The sequence below is a fragment of the Mirounga angustirostris genome, unplaced genomic scaffold (genome assembly GCF_029215605.1).
Source record: "Mirounga angustirostris isolate CCGP_5_RB_7025 unplaced genomic scaffold, mMirAng1.0.hap1 SCAF_1, whole genome shotgun sequence".
NCBI classification, from domain to species: Eukaryota; Metazoa; Chordata; class Mammalia; order Carnivora; family Phocidae; genus Mirounga; species Mirounga angustirostris.
Genome location: NW_026991709.1, coordinates 165,007,267 through 165,025,898, shown reverse-complemented (window position 1 = coordinate 165,025,898; position 18,632 = coordinate 165,007,267). Strand labels below are relative to the sequence as shown.

Below are 18,632 nucleotides of genomic sequence, written 5' to 3'. Positions count from 1 at the left end.
AGAGGGTGAAGGGAGAGGAGCTAGTCCCAGCATGCGTTGTGATGGAAGGGTTGTGAACAACGAATAGAAATTCACCAGGAGGAAAAGGTATTGGGAGGAGGGGAGGCGGAGGCAGGGAACAACAGGAGAAATGAGATGTTATGTAAAAAAAAAAAGAGAGAGAGAGCAAGGAACAAAATGGGTTCTATCCTATAATTACAACTATACAAAAGTTACATGCAACCTGTATATTATTTTACTTATTTACTAAGAGCACTGTAACTTTCAATTCACTGTTTGCATTAGGAAAAGAATGTAGATTAACCTAAATTCATCAACAAAGGACTGGCTAAGTCCGTTGTAACATATCCATACCACACAGCCATTAATCAAGGAATGTGTATGTCTGTAGGTGCTGATATGAAACAGTCTCCGAATATATATTAAAGCAAAAAAGGAAAGAAAAGGACAGTGTGACTAGAAGATACATATGTGTGTGTGTATGTGATTTACATATATTTATTATACATTTTATGTCTCTGCATTTCTGAACAGACTCACAAAAATGAGATGATGTTTGCTTCTGGAGAAGGAATCAGAAGTGAGAAGATGAATAATGATTTTTACCCTTTGGAATTGTGGTTTTTTTTTAATCTCATTGATATATTTCATCTACATGCACACATGCAAACCTGGTTTAAAAATCGAAGCCAAATATGGAAGACTGTATGATTCATCAAATGTTTTAAATAACAAATTTTTTTAAATAAAAATAAGTAGAAATACTTTTTTAAAAAAGACTATATGATTCTACTTACATGACATTTTAGAAAAAGCAAACTATATTGGTAGAAAAGAGTCAGGGGTTGCCAGGGGCTTGGGTGGCTGGGGGATGGGGATTAGAAAGGGCATAAGGGAACTTTTCAGTATGCTAGAAATGGTGGTTACATAACTTTATAGATTTGCCAAAACTGGGGCACCTGTGTGGCTCAGTCGGTTGGGCATCTGATTCTTGATTTCAGCTCAGGTCATGATCTTGGGGTCGTGGGATCAAGCCCCAATTCAGGCTTATGCTCAGTGCAGTCTGCCTGAGATTCTGTCTCCCTCTCCCTCTGCTTCTCCCCCCAAGTGTGTGTGTGTGTGTGTGTGTGTGTGCGCGCGTGCTCTCTCTCCCTCTCTCTAAATAAATAAATAAAATCTTTTAAAAAATTACCAAAACCAAAACAAAACATTGCCCAAATTTAATTGTCTATGCATTAAAAGGGAAAATGTTATTATGTGTAAATTATACCTCAAGAAACTTATTTTTTTATTTTATTTTTCTTTTTAAACTTTTTTTTTTTTTTAAAGATTTTATTCATTCATTCATGAGAGACAGAGAGAGAGAGTGAGAGAGAGCAGAGTGAAGGCCAGAGGGAGAAGCAGACCCCCGGCTGAGCAGGGAGCCCGATGCGGGACTCGATCCCGGGACTCCAGGATCATGACCCGAGCCAAAGGCAGTCGCTTAACCAACTGAGCCACCCAGGCGCCCCAAGAAACTTATTTTTTTAATTCAAAGGTTTAAACAATCAATTTTTTAGTAGATGTACACAAATAGAGACAGAGCTGGCAAGATATTTGGCAAGAATACAAGTGGTTTTTATCCTGTTTTGGGCTCAGACAGTACTGTGCTTTGTCATAAGGCCCCACGGCGTTTTAGAACCCCTCTTCTGAAAGGCCTCCTGTGCTTTCGCAAGTACCAGCTTGAGCAAAAGTGGAAAGACTAAGGCCCAGGGGCTGGAACACAGTGTGCCTTAACTGCACCAGACCTCTCCTCCACTATGGCACTTGGCCACAGGAGGGCCTTTCCCCCGTTTGGACTGGCCTCTGGCTCTCCTAAGGTCGTATGCTCTCTGGAATTTTCCTTTCACATATCCCAGCCTCATCAAAGTCTGCCCTATCCTGTTCAGTGCTGACAACTGGTCAGTCTCCCAAGTTCCTGGAACTAAAGAACCTAATTTTCTGTAGGCTGAGAGGGCTCAGTGCCAAGAGACCCTGGTCAGTCACTTAAGACTCACTTGTGAAACTCTGAATCTTAGGAGAAGGGACGTTTGGACAAATTCCAAACTTCTGGACCCCCAGCCCAACTCAGCTTGTGAGTGACTAACTTGTGACTAACTTCACAAGAGGGGCAGATGGCTTACTTAAAAAATTTTTTAAAGGGGCGTCTGGGTGGCTCAGTCAGTTAAGCATCTGCCTTCAGCTCAGGTCATGATCCCAGGGTCCTGGGATTGAGTCCCACCTCGGACTCCCTGCTCAGCGGGGGACCTGCTTCTCCCTCTGCCTGCCACTCTTCCTACTTGTACATTCTCTCTCTCTCTGACAAATAAATAAATAAATAAATAAGTAAAATCTTTTTAAAAAATTTAAAAGAAACCTAAAAAAAAATAAGGGCTCCTGGCTGGCTCAATTTGTAGAGCATGCGACTCGATCTTGGAGTTGTGAGCTCAAGCCCCACATTGGGCACTGGGTGTAGCATTTACTTAAAAAAAATACATAAATGTTAAAAAAGGCGGGGGGTGGTGGGCAGGTAGGCTGTAGCCTCTGCAAGTGTTGACCAGGAGGAGCTTCTATGCTGATGTAAACATCGTGCCTCCATAGGGAAGGCCTACCCCACAGAGCCAGGATAGCACTGAGCCAGGCCTCTGGCCTTAAATGCAAGAGCAGGAGACAGCCCAGAATAGAAAGTCTGTTTTTGCTAGCTCTGCAGCTCCTCCCACACATGGCCGCAGGCTTGGATCAGCTGCCAGCAGCAATAACTTTCCAGACTCTAGTTTTGGTAACACAGGACTTTGTATCTAAAACCCAAAAAGGCTTTCTATTCAGGGGCAGAAATGACATGTTTTTGAATCTGAGAGTCACGCACTAAAGCACAGTCACCTACAAACTTGGCCTTTCCTGCTTATCTTGTTTGAGTTGCTCTAGATCGAAAAATGTCAGCTCTCACTGATGAGAAACCAATATTCTTTGTGGCTAAGGAACAGCTCATTTTGAAATCCTGAAGTTGATAGTGCTGAACATGAAAGATAAGCTTCTGGCAAGCTAGGGAGAGCACTGACGGAGGGTTGTGTTATGGCCTGGCAAGTCCTTTCCCACCTAAACGCTTAAAAGATTGTAATAAAATGTAACACTGAGAAAGTAGAAGAGTGCCTTAGTCCCACCTTGCCATTCAAAGTCCTTCTGGTAGGCAGATTTTATTGTCCTTTATCGTATTGATTACATGGTCTGCTCAAGTCTCTGATTGAGCAGACATTAGCTCCAGAATCAAAATTTTTTTTTGTTGGTAGAAAAAGTCCTGTTTCCTGTAACCCCACATTTTGAAAGATGGTTTGACAACAGATTCCTCTCTTCCCTTACACCTTTCCAACCTTCCAGACAGAGTCCCAACCTCACCCCCAAAGAACACAAGCAAAGAAGTATCAGCATAAACAATGTAATGTGAGCTCTCTAATGTCATACACTAGTGGGCTTGGTGGTTCACAAAGGAGTATTAGGGCTGGGAGGCCAGGAGGTGGGGAGCATATGAAGACAGTAGCTGAGGGGCAGACTTCGTGCCTAGCCTACTGGTGTGACCTTTCTTGGTCAGCTAAGCTATCCTGGACAGGAAGGGCTGGGCCAGGCTAAGAACCCTCAGGTTTCTAGCCTTTCCCCCTGGGAAGGCTTCTTCCTTCATGGTCCTGCATGGGTGAGGAAGGCGTGGCGAGGTAAGAAGTGTCTAGCTGCCAGTTTGTGGTGCTACTAGCTGAGCATGGGGGCCACAGTCTAGTCTTTGCCTGGGGAGTGCCTCCAAGGACTGGAGCCTTCACTGCAGCATCTTGAGACAGGTCGGGATGAGCGATCGGGCCTTGCCCTCAGGGGGCTGCCCTCCCTCTGTGGCATCCAGGAGCTGCTGCATGTAACAGGAGGTGCCAAGCAGCACATGGCCTGTGGTCTGCATGCTGAAGAGGACCCAACGAAGAAATTCCCTGGGTGGAAGAAAAAGGCACTAGAGTCAGAACACAAAGAAAATCCTTTCCTACATCCTCTAAATGTCTCCCCCTCCATAATTTCAGAAACCGTAGAGCGGTGTATCAACAGGAATGGATGCTGCCCTCCTTCAGCAAATGGGAAAGGGTCTACAGGCATTGCCTGCCATTGTACTTTTACTGAGATGTCCATAACCTCGCTATTTTCTCATGCAAAGTTCAAGCTCATTTAATAAGACCTTTACTTTTCGTGAAAGTACTACTTTGGGCCAGCCACATTAATCTCCATACCATGGCGCTGTCCTTCATGACCTCTGTTCTAGATGCTGAGGCCTTTCCAAGTCATGTGTAGTCTAGCTAATTTTCAGGGCGCTGGACGTGAAGATCCCCATGCCCTGTGTTGCAACGTACTGAGACTAGGACTTGAATCAGATAGGCCAGAGTTCTAATCGGGTCTTCTTGGCTGTGTGAAGCTTGACCAACTACTAGATTTCTGAGCTTCTGCTTTCCCATCTATCAAATAAGATCATTACCATTTTGATGGCTCACAGGGTTATGGGGTTGAAACAACATAAGGTCACTTAACTGGGAGCCTAGTCGGTAGATGAGTAGGGCAAAATGTGGGGTCAAGAGTAGCTGGTGGAGGGCGCCTGGGTGGCTCAGTTAGTTAAGCGACTGCTTTCTCGGCTCAGGTCATGATCCTGGAGTCCCTGGATCGAGTCCCGCATCGGGCTCCCTGCTCTGCAGGGAGTCTGCTTCTCCCTCTGACCCTCCCCCCTCTCATGTGCTCTCTCTCATTCTCTCTCTCTCAAATAAATAAATAAAATCTTTAAAAAAAAAAAAGAGTAGCTGGTGGAATACTTGACTACTTTAACCAAGTTCTTATCCAGATCTGTTTGAAAGAGATTAATGAGGATCACTAGGGGTGTCTAGTTCTGGGGGAGGGGGTGGTCAGGGAGGGGAAAACAAAACACACACAATGATTAAATAAAGACTTTCTGGCTGGTATTGAAACTTTCAAACTATTAACCTTTATTCAATAAATGAACTTATGGTTGAGGTACAGGGAGGCAGGAACATAATTAGAACTATAAACATCTACACATGAAAATTCTTTAAAATTTTATTTATTTTTTGGGCGCCTGGGTGGCTCAGTTGGTTAAGCAACTGCCTTCGGCTCAGGTCATGATCCTGGAGTCCCTGGATCGAGTCCCGCATCGGGCTCCCTGCTCGGCAGGGAGTCTGCTTCTCCCTCTGACCCTCCCCCCTCTCATGTGCTCTCTGTCATTCTCTCTCTCTCAAATAAATAAATAAAATCTTTAATAAATAAATAAATAATAAAATAAAATAAAATGTTATTTATTTTTAAAAAGATTTATCTATTTTAGAGAGAAAGAGGTGGGGGGAGAGAGAACATGAGTGGGAGAAGGGGCAGAGGGAGAGGGAGAGAGAGAATCTCCAGCAGACACCCTGCTGAGTGCAGAACCCAATGAGGGGCTTGATCTCACAAACCTGAGATCATGACTTGAGCTGAAACCAAGAGTTGGATACTCAACCAACTGAGCCACTCAGGCACCCCTTCTTTAAAATTTTAGAGACTATACTTGAAAAGTATACCCATTTCTCAAATCACAGAACTGAGGCTTAAAACCAGCGGTCCAGCCATAAATAGGAATGAAATTCTGACACTCGCTACAACGTGGATGAACCTTGAAAACATTATGCTCAGTGACATAAACCAGTCACAAAAGGACAAGTACTGTATAAGATATCTAGAACAGGCAAATTAACAGAGAAAGAAAGTAGCACATAGGTTACCAGGGGCTGGAAGAAGGGGGAGTGGAAAGTGAGTGTTTAATGGGGACAGAGTTTCAGTTTGAGATGATGAAAAAGTTCTGAAAATTGATAGTGGTAACTGTTGCACAACATTGTGAATGTGCTTAAGGCCACTGAATTGTACACTTTAAAATGGTTAAAATGGTAAATTTTATGTATGTTTTACTACAACAGCAACAACAGTAATAATAAAACTAGCTGACACCACGACGTCACCACACCTCCTCCAGCTTGCTGTGTTTTTGATACCGACATGTCTACTGTGTTTAGGTCTGAGAGTCGTACTTCCCCTAAATGCACTGAGTTTCAAGGCTGAAGCTTCTTGCTCTAGATTTTGAAATTTGAAAACTACCGGCAGGGCACCTGGGTGGCTCAGTTGGTTAAGCGACTGCTTTCTCGGCCCAGGTCATGATCCTGGAGTCCCTGGATCGAGTCCCGCATCAGGCTCCCTGCTCAGCAGGGAGTCTGCTTCGCCCTCTGACCCTCCCCCGTCTCATGCTCTCTCTCAAATAAATAAATAAAATCTTAAAAAAAAAAAAAAAGAAAAAAGAAAACTACCGGCAGCAAGCCCAGATCAAGATGGGACATGATAAAGTATAGGAGGAATATGGGACTTCTAGCCACAGAACGAGGCGCAAGGCTGTCATTTGGATGTCATCTCTGGCAAACAGAACCACACACCTCAGGTCCCTCATCTCCAGACTGGCTATGCCCAGAAGAAACTCAGAAAGCCAAGAAGGGGCTGGCGCCTGGGTGGCTCAGTCAGTTAAGCGTCTGCCTTTGGATCAGGTCCCGCATTGGGCTCCTTGCTCAATGGGGAGCCTGCTTCTCCCTCTGCCTGCCGCTCCCCCTGCTTGTGCTCTCTCTCTCAAATAAACAAATAAAATATTAAAACACACACACACACACACACAACTGATTAAAAAAAAGAAGAAGAAAAAGAAAGCCAAGAAGGTTTGGTATACTCTAGCTACATATGTTCTGGCAGAACATTGGGGACCCTGGGCAGGATTTCTCAGAAGGCCTCTAAGAACAAGGATCAGATGCACCTTCATTCATTCTACAATGATTTGAATTCCTGCTATGTGCCAGCATTCATCAAGGTACTGGAGGGTTTGTGCAGCTTGTTCTGACATCTTGTTTATCTCTGGATCTTTAGCTTACATCATAGGGCCAGGCACACAGTGGGTGCTCAGTAGATGCTAAATGAAGCAATTGGGGAGGAGTAGAATCTGTCAGAAGAAACCGGCAAGAGGCCATGCCCTGCTACTCCCTAGCTTTGTGGCTTTGGAATAGCTGGATGCCTCTGCCTCAGTGGCTGCATCCACCTGATAGGGGAAGAATTCACTAGAGCACTAGTGGAGCGGCTGAAATTGGGAAACATCACCCTAATGGTCCTTGTCTTATCATTTAACATATTCTCATGCTTCCTGTGTTATTTGATTACACTTTCAAAAGTAAAGTAAAAAGCTTAAAAGAAGTTCATTAGATAATACAAATGACTATTGTCCACAGACATGCAAATTAATTCCCTCTATAGAAGGACAGTTATTTCATCCCTCCCACCCACATGGAAATATCCAATTTCGTATCTATGAATTTATCCCATTCTTTTTCCTTTTAAGATTTATTTATTTTTGAAGGAGGAGGGAGGGCAGAAGCAGAGGGAGAGAGAAAATCCCAAGCAGATTCTCTAGGCAGAGGGCAGAGCTCGACCTGGGGCTCGATCCCATCACCCTGAGATCATGACCTGAGCCGAAACCAAGAGTTGGGCCCTCAACCGACTGAGCCACCCAGGAGCCCCTTATCTCAGCATTCTTGATGGACCTATATGTATTGGTGGGTTTTTGAATTCTCTGAACTGATTGTAACTTCTTGCTGGTTCTCTCCTTAATTAATGAGTTTAATAAAATCTTTGATGTATGTTCACTTTTTAAAAATTGGTTAGAAGACTACTTAGGAAAACTTACTATTTTAGGTGAAAAAAAATAGTTGTTGTAGTGGAAGGTAATTAGAAAAATAATATATCCCAGTTCCACCTGGAGGAGTATGTGTATCCCTTTGGCATATGCTAAAGCATTAATTCAGCCATAAAGTTCTAGACAAATGTTAGCTGTCATGCTTTGTCAGAATCAACACTAGTCCCAGGCCCTAGAAGGCTGAGGTCCATGTGAGCAGAGAGGGGCTCCCTCATTGTTGAATACCCACCCTATCCCCAGCTAATCCCAATTCACTCACTTCATGACGCGCTTGGCCCGGTAGCAGTGCAGGTCATAGGAAAGGGAGTATGTGCCATACAGAGTGGCCTTCATATTCAGGCAACCAATGAAGTCCTGTGGGTTCATCTTGTATAGGTCAAAGGTTACACGAGCCACATCAATCTTGGCAGGCTTACGGGAGAGGGCAAGTTGGTACCTAGTACCCTGTATTAAGACAAGGCTGTGGTTGGCATCCTCCCAAGGACTTCTTCCAGGCTCCCAATGTTCTCCCCACTACATGGGTGGGAACTCACCAGTTCTGATGGGGGCTGCCATTTCTGCGCCTTCTGGAGGACCATGAACACTGTGTCATCTGCCAGGGCTTGGAAAAACTCTTCTGTCTCTACAGTTGTACCATCTTCCTCCAGCACCAGAAAGAAGGGCTTGTCTGCCAGCATCAGGGTGTCCCGGACCTGGAGAATAAGATCAGTGATGCTTCTGCCATCCCCATGCAGACACAGAGCACGAGGAAGACCCATATTACATCATCTCAGCTGCCAGGGAAAGAACAAGTGGATAAGGATCTATGGGAAATGGGACTGGAACCCAAGCTCTTGCTGTGGGATCACCATCCAAAGATTCTATATTATGGTCCTTCTTGGTACCTGGATTCATGGTTATGTTCTAGAACAGTGCTGTCCAATAAAAATATAATGGGAATCACATATGTAATTTTTAATGAGATACAATTCACATACCATAAAATTCACCCTTTTAAAGTATACAATTCCATGTTTTTTAGTACATGCACAAAGTTGTACAACCATCACAATTATCTGATTTCAGAACATTTTCTTTATCCTAAAAGAAACCCATTATCCATTAGCACTCATTTCCCATCCCCCAACCCATGGCAACCTCTACTGGTTGTCTCTATGGATTTGCCTATTCTGGACATTTCATATAAATGGAATCATACAATATGTGGTCTATTTAGACTGACTTCTTTTCCTCAGTATGTTTTCAAGTTTCCTCTATGTTGTAACATGATTCCATTTTTATGGCTGAATAATATTCACATTTTTAAAAAAGATTTCATTTATTTATTTGAGAGAGAGTAAATGAGCACAAGCAGGGGGAGTGGCAAGCAGAGGGAGAAGCAGGCTCCCTGCTGAGCTGGGAGCCCAACGTGGGGCTGGATCCCAGGACCCTGGGATCATGACTTGAGCAGAAGGAAGACACTTAACCACCTGAGCCACCCAGGTGCCCCAATATATCACTTTTAAAATCCATTCATCAGTTGCTATAGACATTTGGGTTGTTTCCATTTTTGTAGTATTATGAATACTGCTGTTAGGAGTATTCATGTACAAGTTTGTGAGTGAACATATGTTTTCAGTTTTCCTGGGTATATACCTAGGAGTGAAAATACTGAGTCACACAATTAACTGTATGTTTAACTCTTTGAGGAACTACAGTACTATTTTCCAAAGCAGCTGCATCATTTTATATTCCCATCAGCAATGGATGAAGATTCCAATTTCTTCACATCCTCATCAACACTTGTTATTGTCTGCCTTTTATTTTAGCCATTCTAGTTGGTATGAAGTAGTTTTGATTTGAATTTCCCTAATGACTAATGATGTTGAACATCTTTTCATATGTTATTAGCCATTTATATATTTTCCTTAGAGAAATGTCTATTTCAATTCTTTACCCATTTTTATTTATTTTATTTTTTTTTTAAAGATTTTATTTATTTGTCAGAGAGAGAGGGAGCACAAGCAGGGAGAGAGGCAGGCAGAAGCAGGCTCCTTGCCAAGCAAGGAGTCTGATGTGGACTCGATCCCAGGACCTTGGGATCATGACCTGAGCTGAAGGAAGATGCCCAACCGACTGAGCCACCCAGGTGTCCCTCTTTACCTATTTTTAATTGAGTTCTGTTTTTATTGTTGAGTTATAAGAGTTCTGTATATATTCTTGACATTAGACCCTTATCATATATGAGATTTGCAAATATTTTCTCCCATTCTGTAGGTTGTCATTTAATTTTTTTGATAACATACACAGAAGTGTTTAATGTTGCTGAAGTTTGATTTTTTTTTCCCTCTGATTGCTTGTGTTTTGATGCCATATCAAAGAAACCAAAGTCATGAAGACTTATATCTATGTTTACTTCTAAGAGTTTGGTAGTTTGAGCTCTACATTTAGTTCTTTGATCCATTTTGACTTAATTTTGTTCATGGTGTGAGGTAGGGATGCAACTTTGCTATTTTGCATATGGATATTCCATTGTCCCAGCACCAATTATTGAAAAGACTATTCTTTCTCCTGTCAAAAATCAATTGACCATAGATACACGGGCTTCCTTCTGGACTTTCAATTCTATTCTATTGATTTGTATGTATTATGTGCTGAATTGTATACCTCCCAAACTCACATATTGAAGTCCTAAGCCCCAGGATCTCAGAATCTGACTATATTTGGAGATAGGGTCTTTAAAGAGGTAATTAAATTAAAGTGATGTCATTAAGATGGGCCCTAATCCAATATTACTGGTGTCCTTATAAGAAGGGGAGATTAGAGACCAAGAAACATACCCAGAGGGAAGACCATGTACATGTGAAGACAGCCACCTGCAAGTCAAGGAGAGAGGTCTTGGAAGAAACCAACCCTGACAGCACCTTGATCTCAGACTTCCATCCTCCAGATTTGAGAGAACATAAATTTCTGTTGTTTAACTATTAGTCTATGGTACTTTGTTATGGAAGCCCTAGTAAACTAATAGAGTGTGTCTGTCTTTCTTTATGTCAATACCACAGAGTTGATTACTGTAGCTTTGTATTAAGTTTTGGAATCAGGAAGTGTAAGTCTTCCAACTTTGTCTTTTTCCAAGATTGTTTTAGCTATTTTTGGTCCATTATATTTCTATATAAATTTTAGCATCAGCTTGTCAATATCTACAAAAAGAGTAGCTGGAAGTTTGATGGAGATTGCATTGAATCTACAGATCCAGTTGGGGAGTATTGCCATCTTAACAACATAAAGTCTTTCAATCCTTGAGCACATTTGTCTGTCTGTTATTTAGGTCTTCTTTAAGTCTTCCTTCAATCTAATTTATTTTACCAATGTTAATTTTCAATCTAGAAGTCATATATTTTTGTTAAAGTTATTCTTAAACATTCTATTCTTATTGATGCTATTATGCTATTATCACTAATTTTTTTTTTAAGGTAGGCTCCACACCCAGCATGGAGCCCAACACAGGGCCTGAACTCACGACCCTGAGATCAAGACCTGAGTTGAGATCAAGAGTCAGACGCTTAACCGATTGAGCCACTCAGGTGCCCCCTCATTTTCTTAATTTTATTTTCAGATTATTTATTGCCAGTGTATAGAAATACAATTGATTTTTGTATATTGATCTTATATCTTGCAACCTTATATCATGCAACCTTGCTGAACTCATTTATTAGCTCTTATTGTGTGTGTGTGTGTTCTATAGGGTTTTCTAGCTGCAAATAGGAATAGTTTTACCTCTTCCTTTTCAATCAGGGTGCCTTTTATTTTATTTTCTTGCCTAATTAGCCTGGCTAGAACCTCCAGCACCATGTTGTATAGAAGTGGCAAGAGCAGATATCCTTATCTCATTCTTGATCTTAAGTGGAAAGTTTTCAGAATTTCCCATTGAGTATGTTGTTAGCTGTGAGTTTTTCATAGATGCTCTGTATCACACATATGTAATTTTAAATTTTCTAATAGCTGCATGATACTTGTAATATATTTAATTCCATCTAAAATACAATTTCAACATAAAATCAGGATAAAAATTTATGATTTTACATTTTTTTATATTAAGTCTTCAAAATCCTGTATGTAACTTATAATTAAGCACATCTCAGTTTCAACTAGCCTCATTTCAAGAGTTCAGTAACCACACGTAACTAGTAACTACTGCATTGGATAGTGTAACTCTGGAGTTAAAGAGACCTGGGTTTGAATTCTAGCTCCCTTACATTATTATTCTGAATTTAGGAAAGTTATCTCATGAATCTGAACTCGTTTCATCATCCAAAAAGTTGAGGCAAGTATAGTCTTAGAGTCTTCACAATGGTTAAATGCAAAAGTGTATGAGATGACAGCCTGGGTTTAGATCCCAGTGAATGAACCTGGCTTCTGCTTCTAGAAAATGAAAATAGTAGTAACTCCCTCAGGGTTGTGATTACAAGAAATGCTATAAGTTACCTAGAAGAGTACATCATCTATAATATGCATTTACTAAATTAACACTGTACTGATTAAAATGGAAGGAGGGGGGCGCCTGGGTGGCTCAGTCGTTAAGCGTCTGCCTTCGGCTCAGGTCATGGTCCCAGGGTCCTGGGATCGAGTCCCACATTGGGTTCCCTGCTCAGCAGGAAGCCTGCTTCTCCCTCTCCCACTCCCGCTGCTTGTGTTCCTGCTCTCGCTCTCTCTCTCTCTGTCAAATAAATAAATAAAATCTTTAAAAATAAATTAAAAAAAATAAATAAAATGGAAGGAGGGGCGCCTGGGTGGCTCAGTTGGTTGGGCAGCTGCCTTCGGCTCGGGTCATGATCCCAGGGTCCTGGGATCAAGCCCCGCATCGGGCTCCCTGTTCAGCAGAGAGCCTGCTACTCCCTTTCCCTCTGCCTGCCACTCTGTCTACTTGTGCTCTCTATCTCTCTGTCAAATAAACAAATAAAAAATATCTTTAAAAAAATAATAAAATGGAAGGAGACCCATGACCCATTCATGCTAGAGAATGAAAAATCAGGCAGCATACTACATAACCTCATTTAAGTAAGTGATAATATAAGGATAGACTATTTAGGACATTCACAACCACATCATTAGCTATCTTGGGATCACAGAATTCTCACTTTACTTTTCTTGCTTGGATTCACTAGAGAGCATGTGTTTCTGCTTAAAATCCTTCAGTAAAGTTCTGGGATCAGCAACACATCAATAACAATGAACACACCTAACTCTCAGATCTTGGTTTCTGAATACCATTCTCCCCTAAAATGAAGCGGATTTCCTTAGGAAAAATGGCCAATTAAAGGGCTGGGGCAGGTAAAGTACAAGATGAGCTTGCAATACCTCGTTGTGATTGAAAGTCAGAAAGCACTGAAGAATGATAGGGACATGGGAAAAGGACAGTAGTTGGGCTGAAGGGAGTCCCACTGGCTAAATCTTGGACCATTTGAGCATCAATAAATAATCTGTTACCATCCTCATATCCCATTAAAATAGGAATATTTGAATCCCTTCTGATATAAGTAAATGAGGAAATTAAAAGTTGGATGCAGAATGAGATGTATATTTAATACAAAGTACCTCTCTAGAAAATAATTAATACAAAGGGAAAAATAGTAACTTTACATAGGGAAGCCTGAATATACCTCCTTATTCAGATAATCAAAGTTAAACAGCAATGTGACAAATCAAAATCATATGCAATTTGGCAGTGACAACCTATTTTTATCATATTCCTGCCAGATATACAGGCTGAATGGAGAAAATAAGCAATTCCAAACTGAAGAACAGTAAACAAAACAAGAGGCTTATAATATTCAAAACAGTCAAGGCCATGAAAGTTCAGGAAAATTGATGAACTGTTCCAGATTGAAGGAGACTAAAGAGACAATTAAATAAAATACTCAATCCTGACCTGGATCCTTTTGCTATTAAGGACTTTATTGGGATGATTAGTAACACTTGAATGAAGTCTCAGGATTAAATGGTAGTCATGTAACATTGGATGTTTCCCGATTTTGATGGTTGTAATTTCAATTGTATAGGAGAATATTCTTGTTTGTAGAAAAGACACACTGAAGTATCCAAGAATAGAAGCATCAGGTTGGCAACCTCCTCTCAAGTGATTTAGGAAGTCTTATATTGTTCTTACAACTTTTGTTAGTTTGAGATTCTTTCAAAATTAATTTTTAAAAAATCCTCCAAAGGTTTACTGTGGTCTTTTAAAATGAATCCCCTCTGTTCTTTGCCATGGCCAATAAGGGACTAATAATCTGGTCACTGCCAACCATATCAATTTGCCCTTTTCCCCTCACTCTCTCTGCTCCTTTCTTTATATTGCCAAACTTGGAAAAGCAGTCTACACAGGTTGATGTCCTCCCTGCTTGACAGGTGAGATTCACCTTTAACCTTTGTTCCATGCTGGAAAGATGGACCCTCACTGTTGTTCCTCCCTGCATCCTTTGGAGTTAGGACTCTAACTTGGGGTCCCCAAACTCAGTGGATAAGAATCTCCTAAAGAACCTGCTGAAAATGACAACTCCTGAGCCTCACTCATGACCTAATCAGTCCCAGGGAGTGCAGTCTGGGAAGTCATGTGCAACAAGTCCATTTTGGTACAGGAGGTGGTCGTCAGACCTTAGGTGAAAAACACTAGCAAGTCTAGACTCAAGTGCAAAAGAGACTTTCTGATTCAGGGCATAAGAAATTGGTGTGTCCAGCCCCAAGCCTCACAAGAGGGGAAATGGGCTCTCACAAAGAAAAAACAGACCTAATTCACAGAAACAGGGGAGGGACTCTGGAATAGAGGTTTAGGTCAGCTATGATTTCTATATGTTAAACTCTAGACTCTAGTAATCAGAAGCCTAATCCAAATGTATGATCTGTGCCAGACAACTGGGCTTGCATAGGAACAGGGAGCTTATTAGCTAACAAGCTAATGGGGCAGTGAGGCACAAGATTAATACGGAACCAGATTAGATGAGGCTGTAGGAAACGCAATGGGAGAGAGGAAGCATGGAAATGGGGAAGGGTGTCATTCTTGCCTGCTATTAACTGCTATCCACAAGAGCCGTGTGTCTTTGGTTTCCTGCTCTGGAAGCTTACCTGATCAATAGTTTGAAGAAAATCTTACACAGCAATTAACAAAGCCTTCCATGGAAAGCCAGTGTAGGAGATGGATTGAAGACCTGCCCTGGCTGAAGGGAGAAGATGAGGAAGAGAATCTCTAAAATCTCGCCTATTTCCCCAACTTCCAGGTGTGTGTACAATGGAAAAGGGAACCTAAGCGTCCTCCCAATAAGAAAAATATACTCTGAAAATACCACTGGCCTACTGTTAGTATAGGATGACAATATACTGCCTTCCCCTGTCACTAATCCACTGAACAGCACTCCAGGCAGGCACTACCAACTCATTCGGGCTGGCATCAGAAAGGAAATCTTCTCACCATCCAACTCATGCACTCCATCCCGGCTGAACTCCCAGCTCATGACCCAGAGGACAGAGGTAGCTGGCAGGGCCAGCTCTCAGCCACGGTCCCAGGGGTTGGGCTGTGCTGAGGGCAGTCCTGACCCTCACCTTGTGCTGGAGGTCCTTGAGACTGTGCGCCATGATTCCCTTCCGCACACTCCGGTCAGCAGTGCTTACTCTGCAGGGCCGGGCCTTGGGGGCCTCCGGGCTGGACTCGGACAATAGCTCCTGGGTCACCCCTGAGGTGCTCACGGCCACATGCCTGGGGACAATTTGGAGCATTAGAATGAGCTGTCTGCTGCCTCCTAGCCCTTACCCCACTGCAGGAAACTGACTCCCCTACTCCTGTAGGTTGAGCTCATCATATTTCTCCTCCTCTACCACCCACCAGGCCTGCTCTAAGTCTTACTAGTCTTACTCAAAGGCTGCTAGATCAGTACATCTCAAACTTTAGTGAACATATATGTCCTCTGGGGATCTGAATCTGATTCAGTAGGTCTGGGTGGAGTCTGGGATTCCAAATGTCTAATAAGTTTTTTTTTTTAAGATTTTATTTATTTATTTGACAGAGAGAGACACAGCGAGAGAGGGAACACAAACAGGGGGCAGGGAGAGGGAGAAGCAGTCTCCTGCTGAGCAGGAAGCCCAATGTGGGGCTCGATCCCAGGACCCTGGGATCATGACCTGAGCCGAAGGCAGAGGCTTAACAACTGAGCCACCCAGGCGCCCCTCAAATGTCTAATAAGTTCTGAAGTAGCATTGACGCTGCCTTTTGGCACTGATCATGATGAGTAGGGGACACATCCCACATTCCGCCAGTACCACTTTCCTCTCTTGGCCTCTCTCTTCCCACCTGTAAAGTGAAATGAAGTGGCGAAGGGGCCTGGGTTTTTGAGTCAGACCCAAGCCTGCATCCTGGCTCCACTACCCATTTGCTAGGAGATTGAGAGCACCCACTCTGTACCTCAGTGCCCCCATCTATTAATTTGGTATAATAATCCCCACTTCCCAAAGTTGTGATCAGGTTTAAATGAGATCCAGAATGTGGGTGCCTGGGTGGCTCAGTTGGTTAAGTGTTCCGACTCTTGATTTCAGCTCAGGTCATGATCTCAGGGCCGTGAGATTGAGCCCTGCTTTGGGCTCTGCGCTGAGTGTGGAGCCTGCTTAAGATTCTCTCTCCCTCTCTCTGCCGCCCCCCCACCCCCGCCGCTCAAGCATTCTGCTCTCTCTCTCTCTTTCTCTCTAATTAAAAAAAAAAAAGGGTGCAAAATCTTGGGTCTCACTCCAGACCTACTAAATCAACATCTGCATTTAACAAGATGCCCAGGTGACTTATGAGCCCATTGAAGTTTGAAAAGGTCTGCCTTACAGCTCACAAGTAGCTCTCCTTTGCTTCCACCCTTGGCTCTCCTCACCTGGACAAGGACTTGGGGCAGAGAAGGCTAAGGGACTTCATGGCATATTCCATCCTTGTCACCTGGATAGTGTTGGACCTGGGAAGGAAGCAGAAAGCTAGTTAGGGTAGGAATAGAAGGCTCCCTCTCACTCATCATTTGACATAGTGCAAATGTGTCATTCCCACCCCCCACCCCCCACCCCCCACCCCCGCCCAATCCAGCTAAACTCCACTCTGGTCTCTCCTCTCAACTCCCACACACACCTTTCCAGCCCTTCTCTGGTCCAATCCCACACATGCCAACTGGGACCAAGCTGGAAACCCCCTCAGGGCCCACGCTCAGCCTCACTCAGCGGCTGCTCCTCCCTCCCCAGGACTACTCACTCCATGTTTCTCTGACTCTGGCTCTGGTCACACTGATCAGGGATCCCCAGTTGGGGCTGAAGAGGCCCTGCCTGGTTGGGTCCTGTCCCTGGGGGCAGAGTCCATGTTATGCTGACAGGAAGTGAGTCACATCACCCCCCCTCTTCTGGAGACTGTTTCCTTACCTATAGCCCAGAGACCTCAAAGGCCAGGCTCACACAGGCTCTCTCCTGTGTCCTTAAGCAATCCGGACCCCTTCTGAGGCTTCCCACTGGCCAAAGGGACTCTGTGATGATGGATGTTGGAGATGTTCTATATCCTTTCTCCCCAGTACCAGAACTGCTAGGCTTCACTGGCTACTGAGCACTTGAAATGTGGTTAGTACAACTGAGGAGCTGCATTTTTAACGTTGTTTAATGTTAACTAATTTAAATTGAAATAGCCACTGTGGCTTACGGCTACTGGCAACCACTGGCAACCATCCTGAACGCAGAGATAGCTGATACCTGGGCGCACCTGCCGCTTTCTCTCCTTGAACCTCTCTGCATCAGCTCTTGCATGCTCCAAGCCTTTGCCTGGCAGCTCTCACCGCCTGCAGTGTCCTCTTCCAGCTCAGGGCTAAACATATGCAGCCTTGAAGCCCCGGTTTCACTATTTTCCACTCTTTGGAAAGCCTTTTATTATTTTAATTAATTAATTAATTAATTAATTAATTTATTTATTTTTTACTGATGAGAAAAGTTTTACATGGACAACACGGACCGGACAAGAACACTATAAACGAAGGAAGCAGAGGCTCTGGAAAGCCTTTTTAGATGGCTCCCACAGTTCCCCCTTCGTCTTGCCCTTCCTACTTCCAAGCCAAGCGTGCCTCAGTGTCTGTTTCTGCCTTAGCCCCACCAATCCTTGGGTGCCTCACCCTGAGATGTTCTCTCTATTCCCAGTACAGAGAGGGCCTGGAACAAGGCAGGGAGCTCAGGGAGTGGTCATGGAACAAGGAACCCCCTTCCCAGTCGGGTACAATCACTCTTTCCTTCTAACAATTTGGGGAATTTCCTAGGCTAGCCTATCTGTGAACTCCCCCACTTAGTACTACCCAAGTCTGCTTGTCTCAGCCTCACTCTTCACTCCCCATGCCAAGCCCACCTCACCTGCTCTCCAGGAGCCCCCTCCCCCCAAATCCCAAAACAAAACACTTACCTCCCCCTCACAGCCTCCAGTAAGACAACTCCAGTAAGATACTGCCCAGCACAGCCCAGCCCTCCCTCCATTTTATTTCCAGCGCCCAGGGAAGCCCCTCCCCTGGCCTCCAGCCCCAGCTGGGGTAAAGAGCGTGGGGAGTGAGTGTGTCTAGCTCTCACCCTTGGGACTTCAGGCCAGCCTAACGTCCAGAAAAGGCCCGAAAGGAGGGGAAGAGGCAAGTTTCGAAAGTTTTGGGACAGGGTATGGCTCAGGACGTGATATCAGGCACAGAGGGCACAGAAAACAGGCACAATGTGGGTTGTGGTCCCAGCTGCGTTAGAGTTCACTGAGTGTAGACAAGCTGCCTCCACTTCTGTGAGCCCCAGTTTCTCTCACCTGTATAACAGCGACAATGATTTCTGTGTTAGG

At 43.6% G+C, this 18,632-nt stretch overlaps 1 protein-coding gene across 4 annotated transcripts; it reads right to left on the bottom strand.

Moving 5' to 3' along the window:
- Positions 1 to 3,435: 3,435 nt before the first annotated feature.
- Positions 3,436 to 18,365, bottom strand: CIDEC (cell death inducing DFFA like effector c). 4 transcript variants are annotated; one of them, XM_045861875.2, is made up of 7 exons: positions 18,222 to 18,277; positions 17,043 to 17,130; positions 16,678 to 16,755; positions 15,371 to 15,524; positions 8,332 to 8,490; positions 8,058 to 8,242; positions 3,436 to 3,983 (listed from the first exon to the last, which is right to left on the bottom strand). In XM_045861875.2, the coding sequence occupies exons 2-7, from the start codon at positions 17,045 to 17,047 to the stop codon at positions 3,821 to 3,823; spliced, it is 744 nt and encodes a 247-aa protein (XP_045717831.1). In that variant the 5' UTR covers positions 17,048 to 17,130; positions 18,222 to 18,277; the 3' UTR covers positions 3,436 to 3,820. The 4 variants fall into 4 exon arrangements, with proteins under 4 accessions (XP_045717831.1, XP_064448918.1, XP_045717829.1 ...); XM_064592848.1 differs by lacking the exon at positions 18,222 to 18,277 and adding an exon at positions 17,207 to 17,249; XM_045861873.3 differs by lacking the exon at positions 17,043 to 17,130 and having other exon boundaries at positions 18,222 to 18,365.
- Between the last annotated feature and the right edge of the window lie 267 nt (positions 18,366 to 18,632).

Coding starts and splice junctions, on each gene's coding strand:
- CIDEC (XM_045861873.3), bottom strand. CDS start 18,292: ATGGAGGGAGGGCTGGGCTGTGCTGGGCAGTATCTTACTGGAGTTGTC. Junction 16,756..18,221: donor CTGGAGGCTGTGAGGGGGAG/GTAAGTGTTTTG, acceptor CTTCCTTCCCAG/GTCCAACACTATCCAGGTGA. Junction 8,243..8,331: donor GGCAGCCCCCATCAGAACTG/GTGAGTTCCCAC, acceptor GTCTTAATACAG/GGTACTAGGTACCAACTTGC.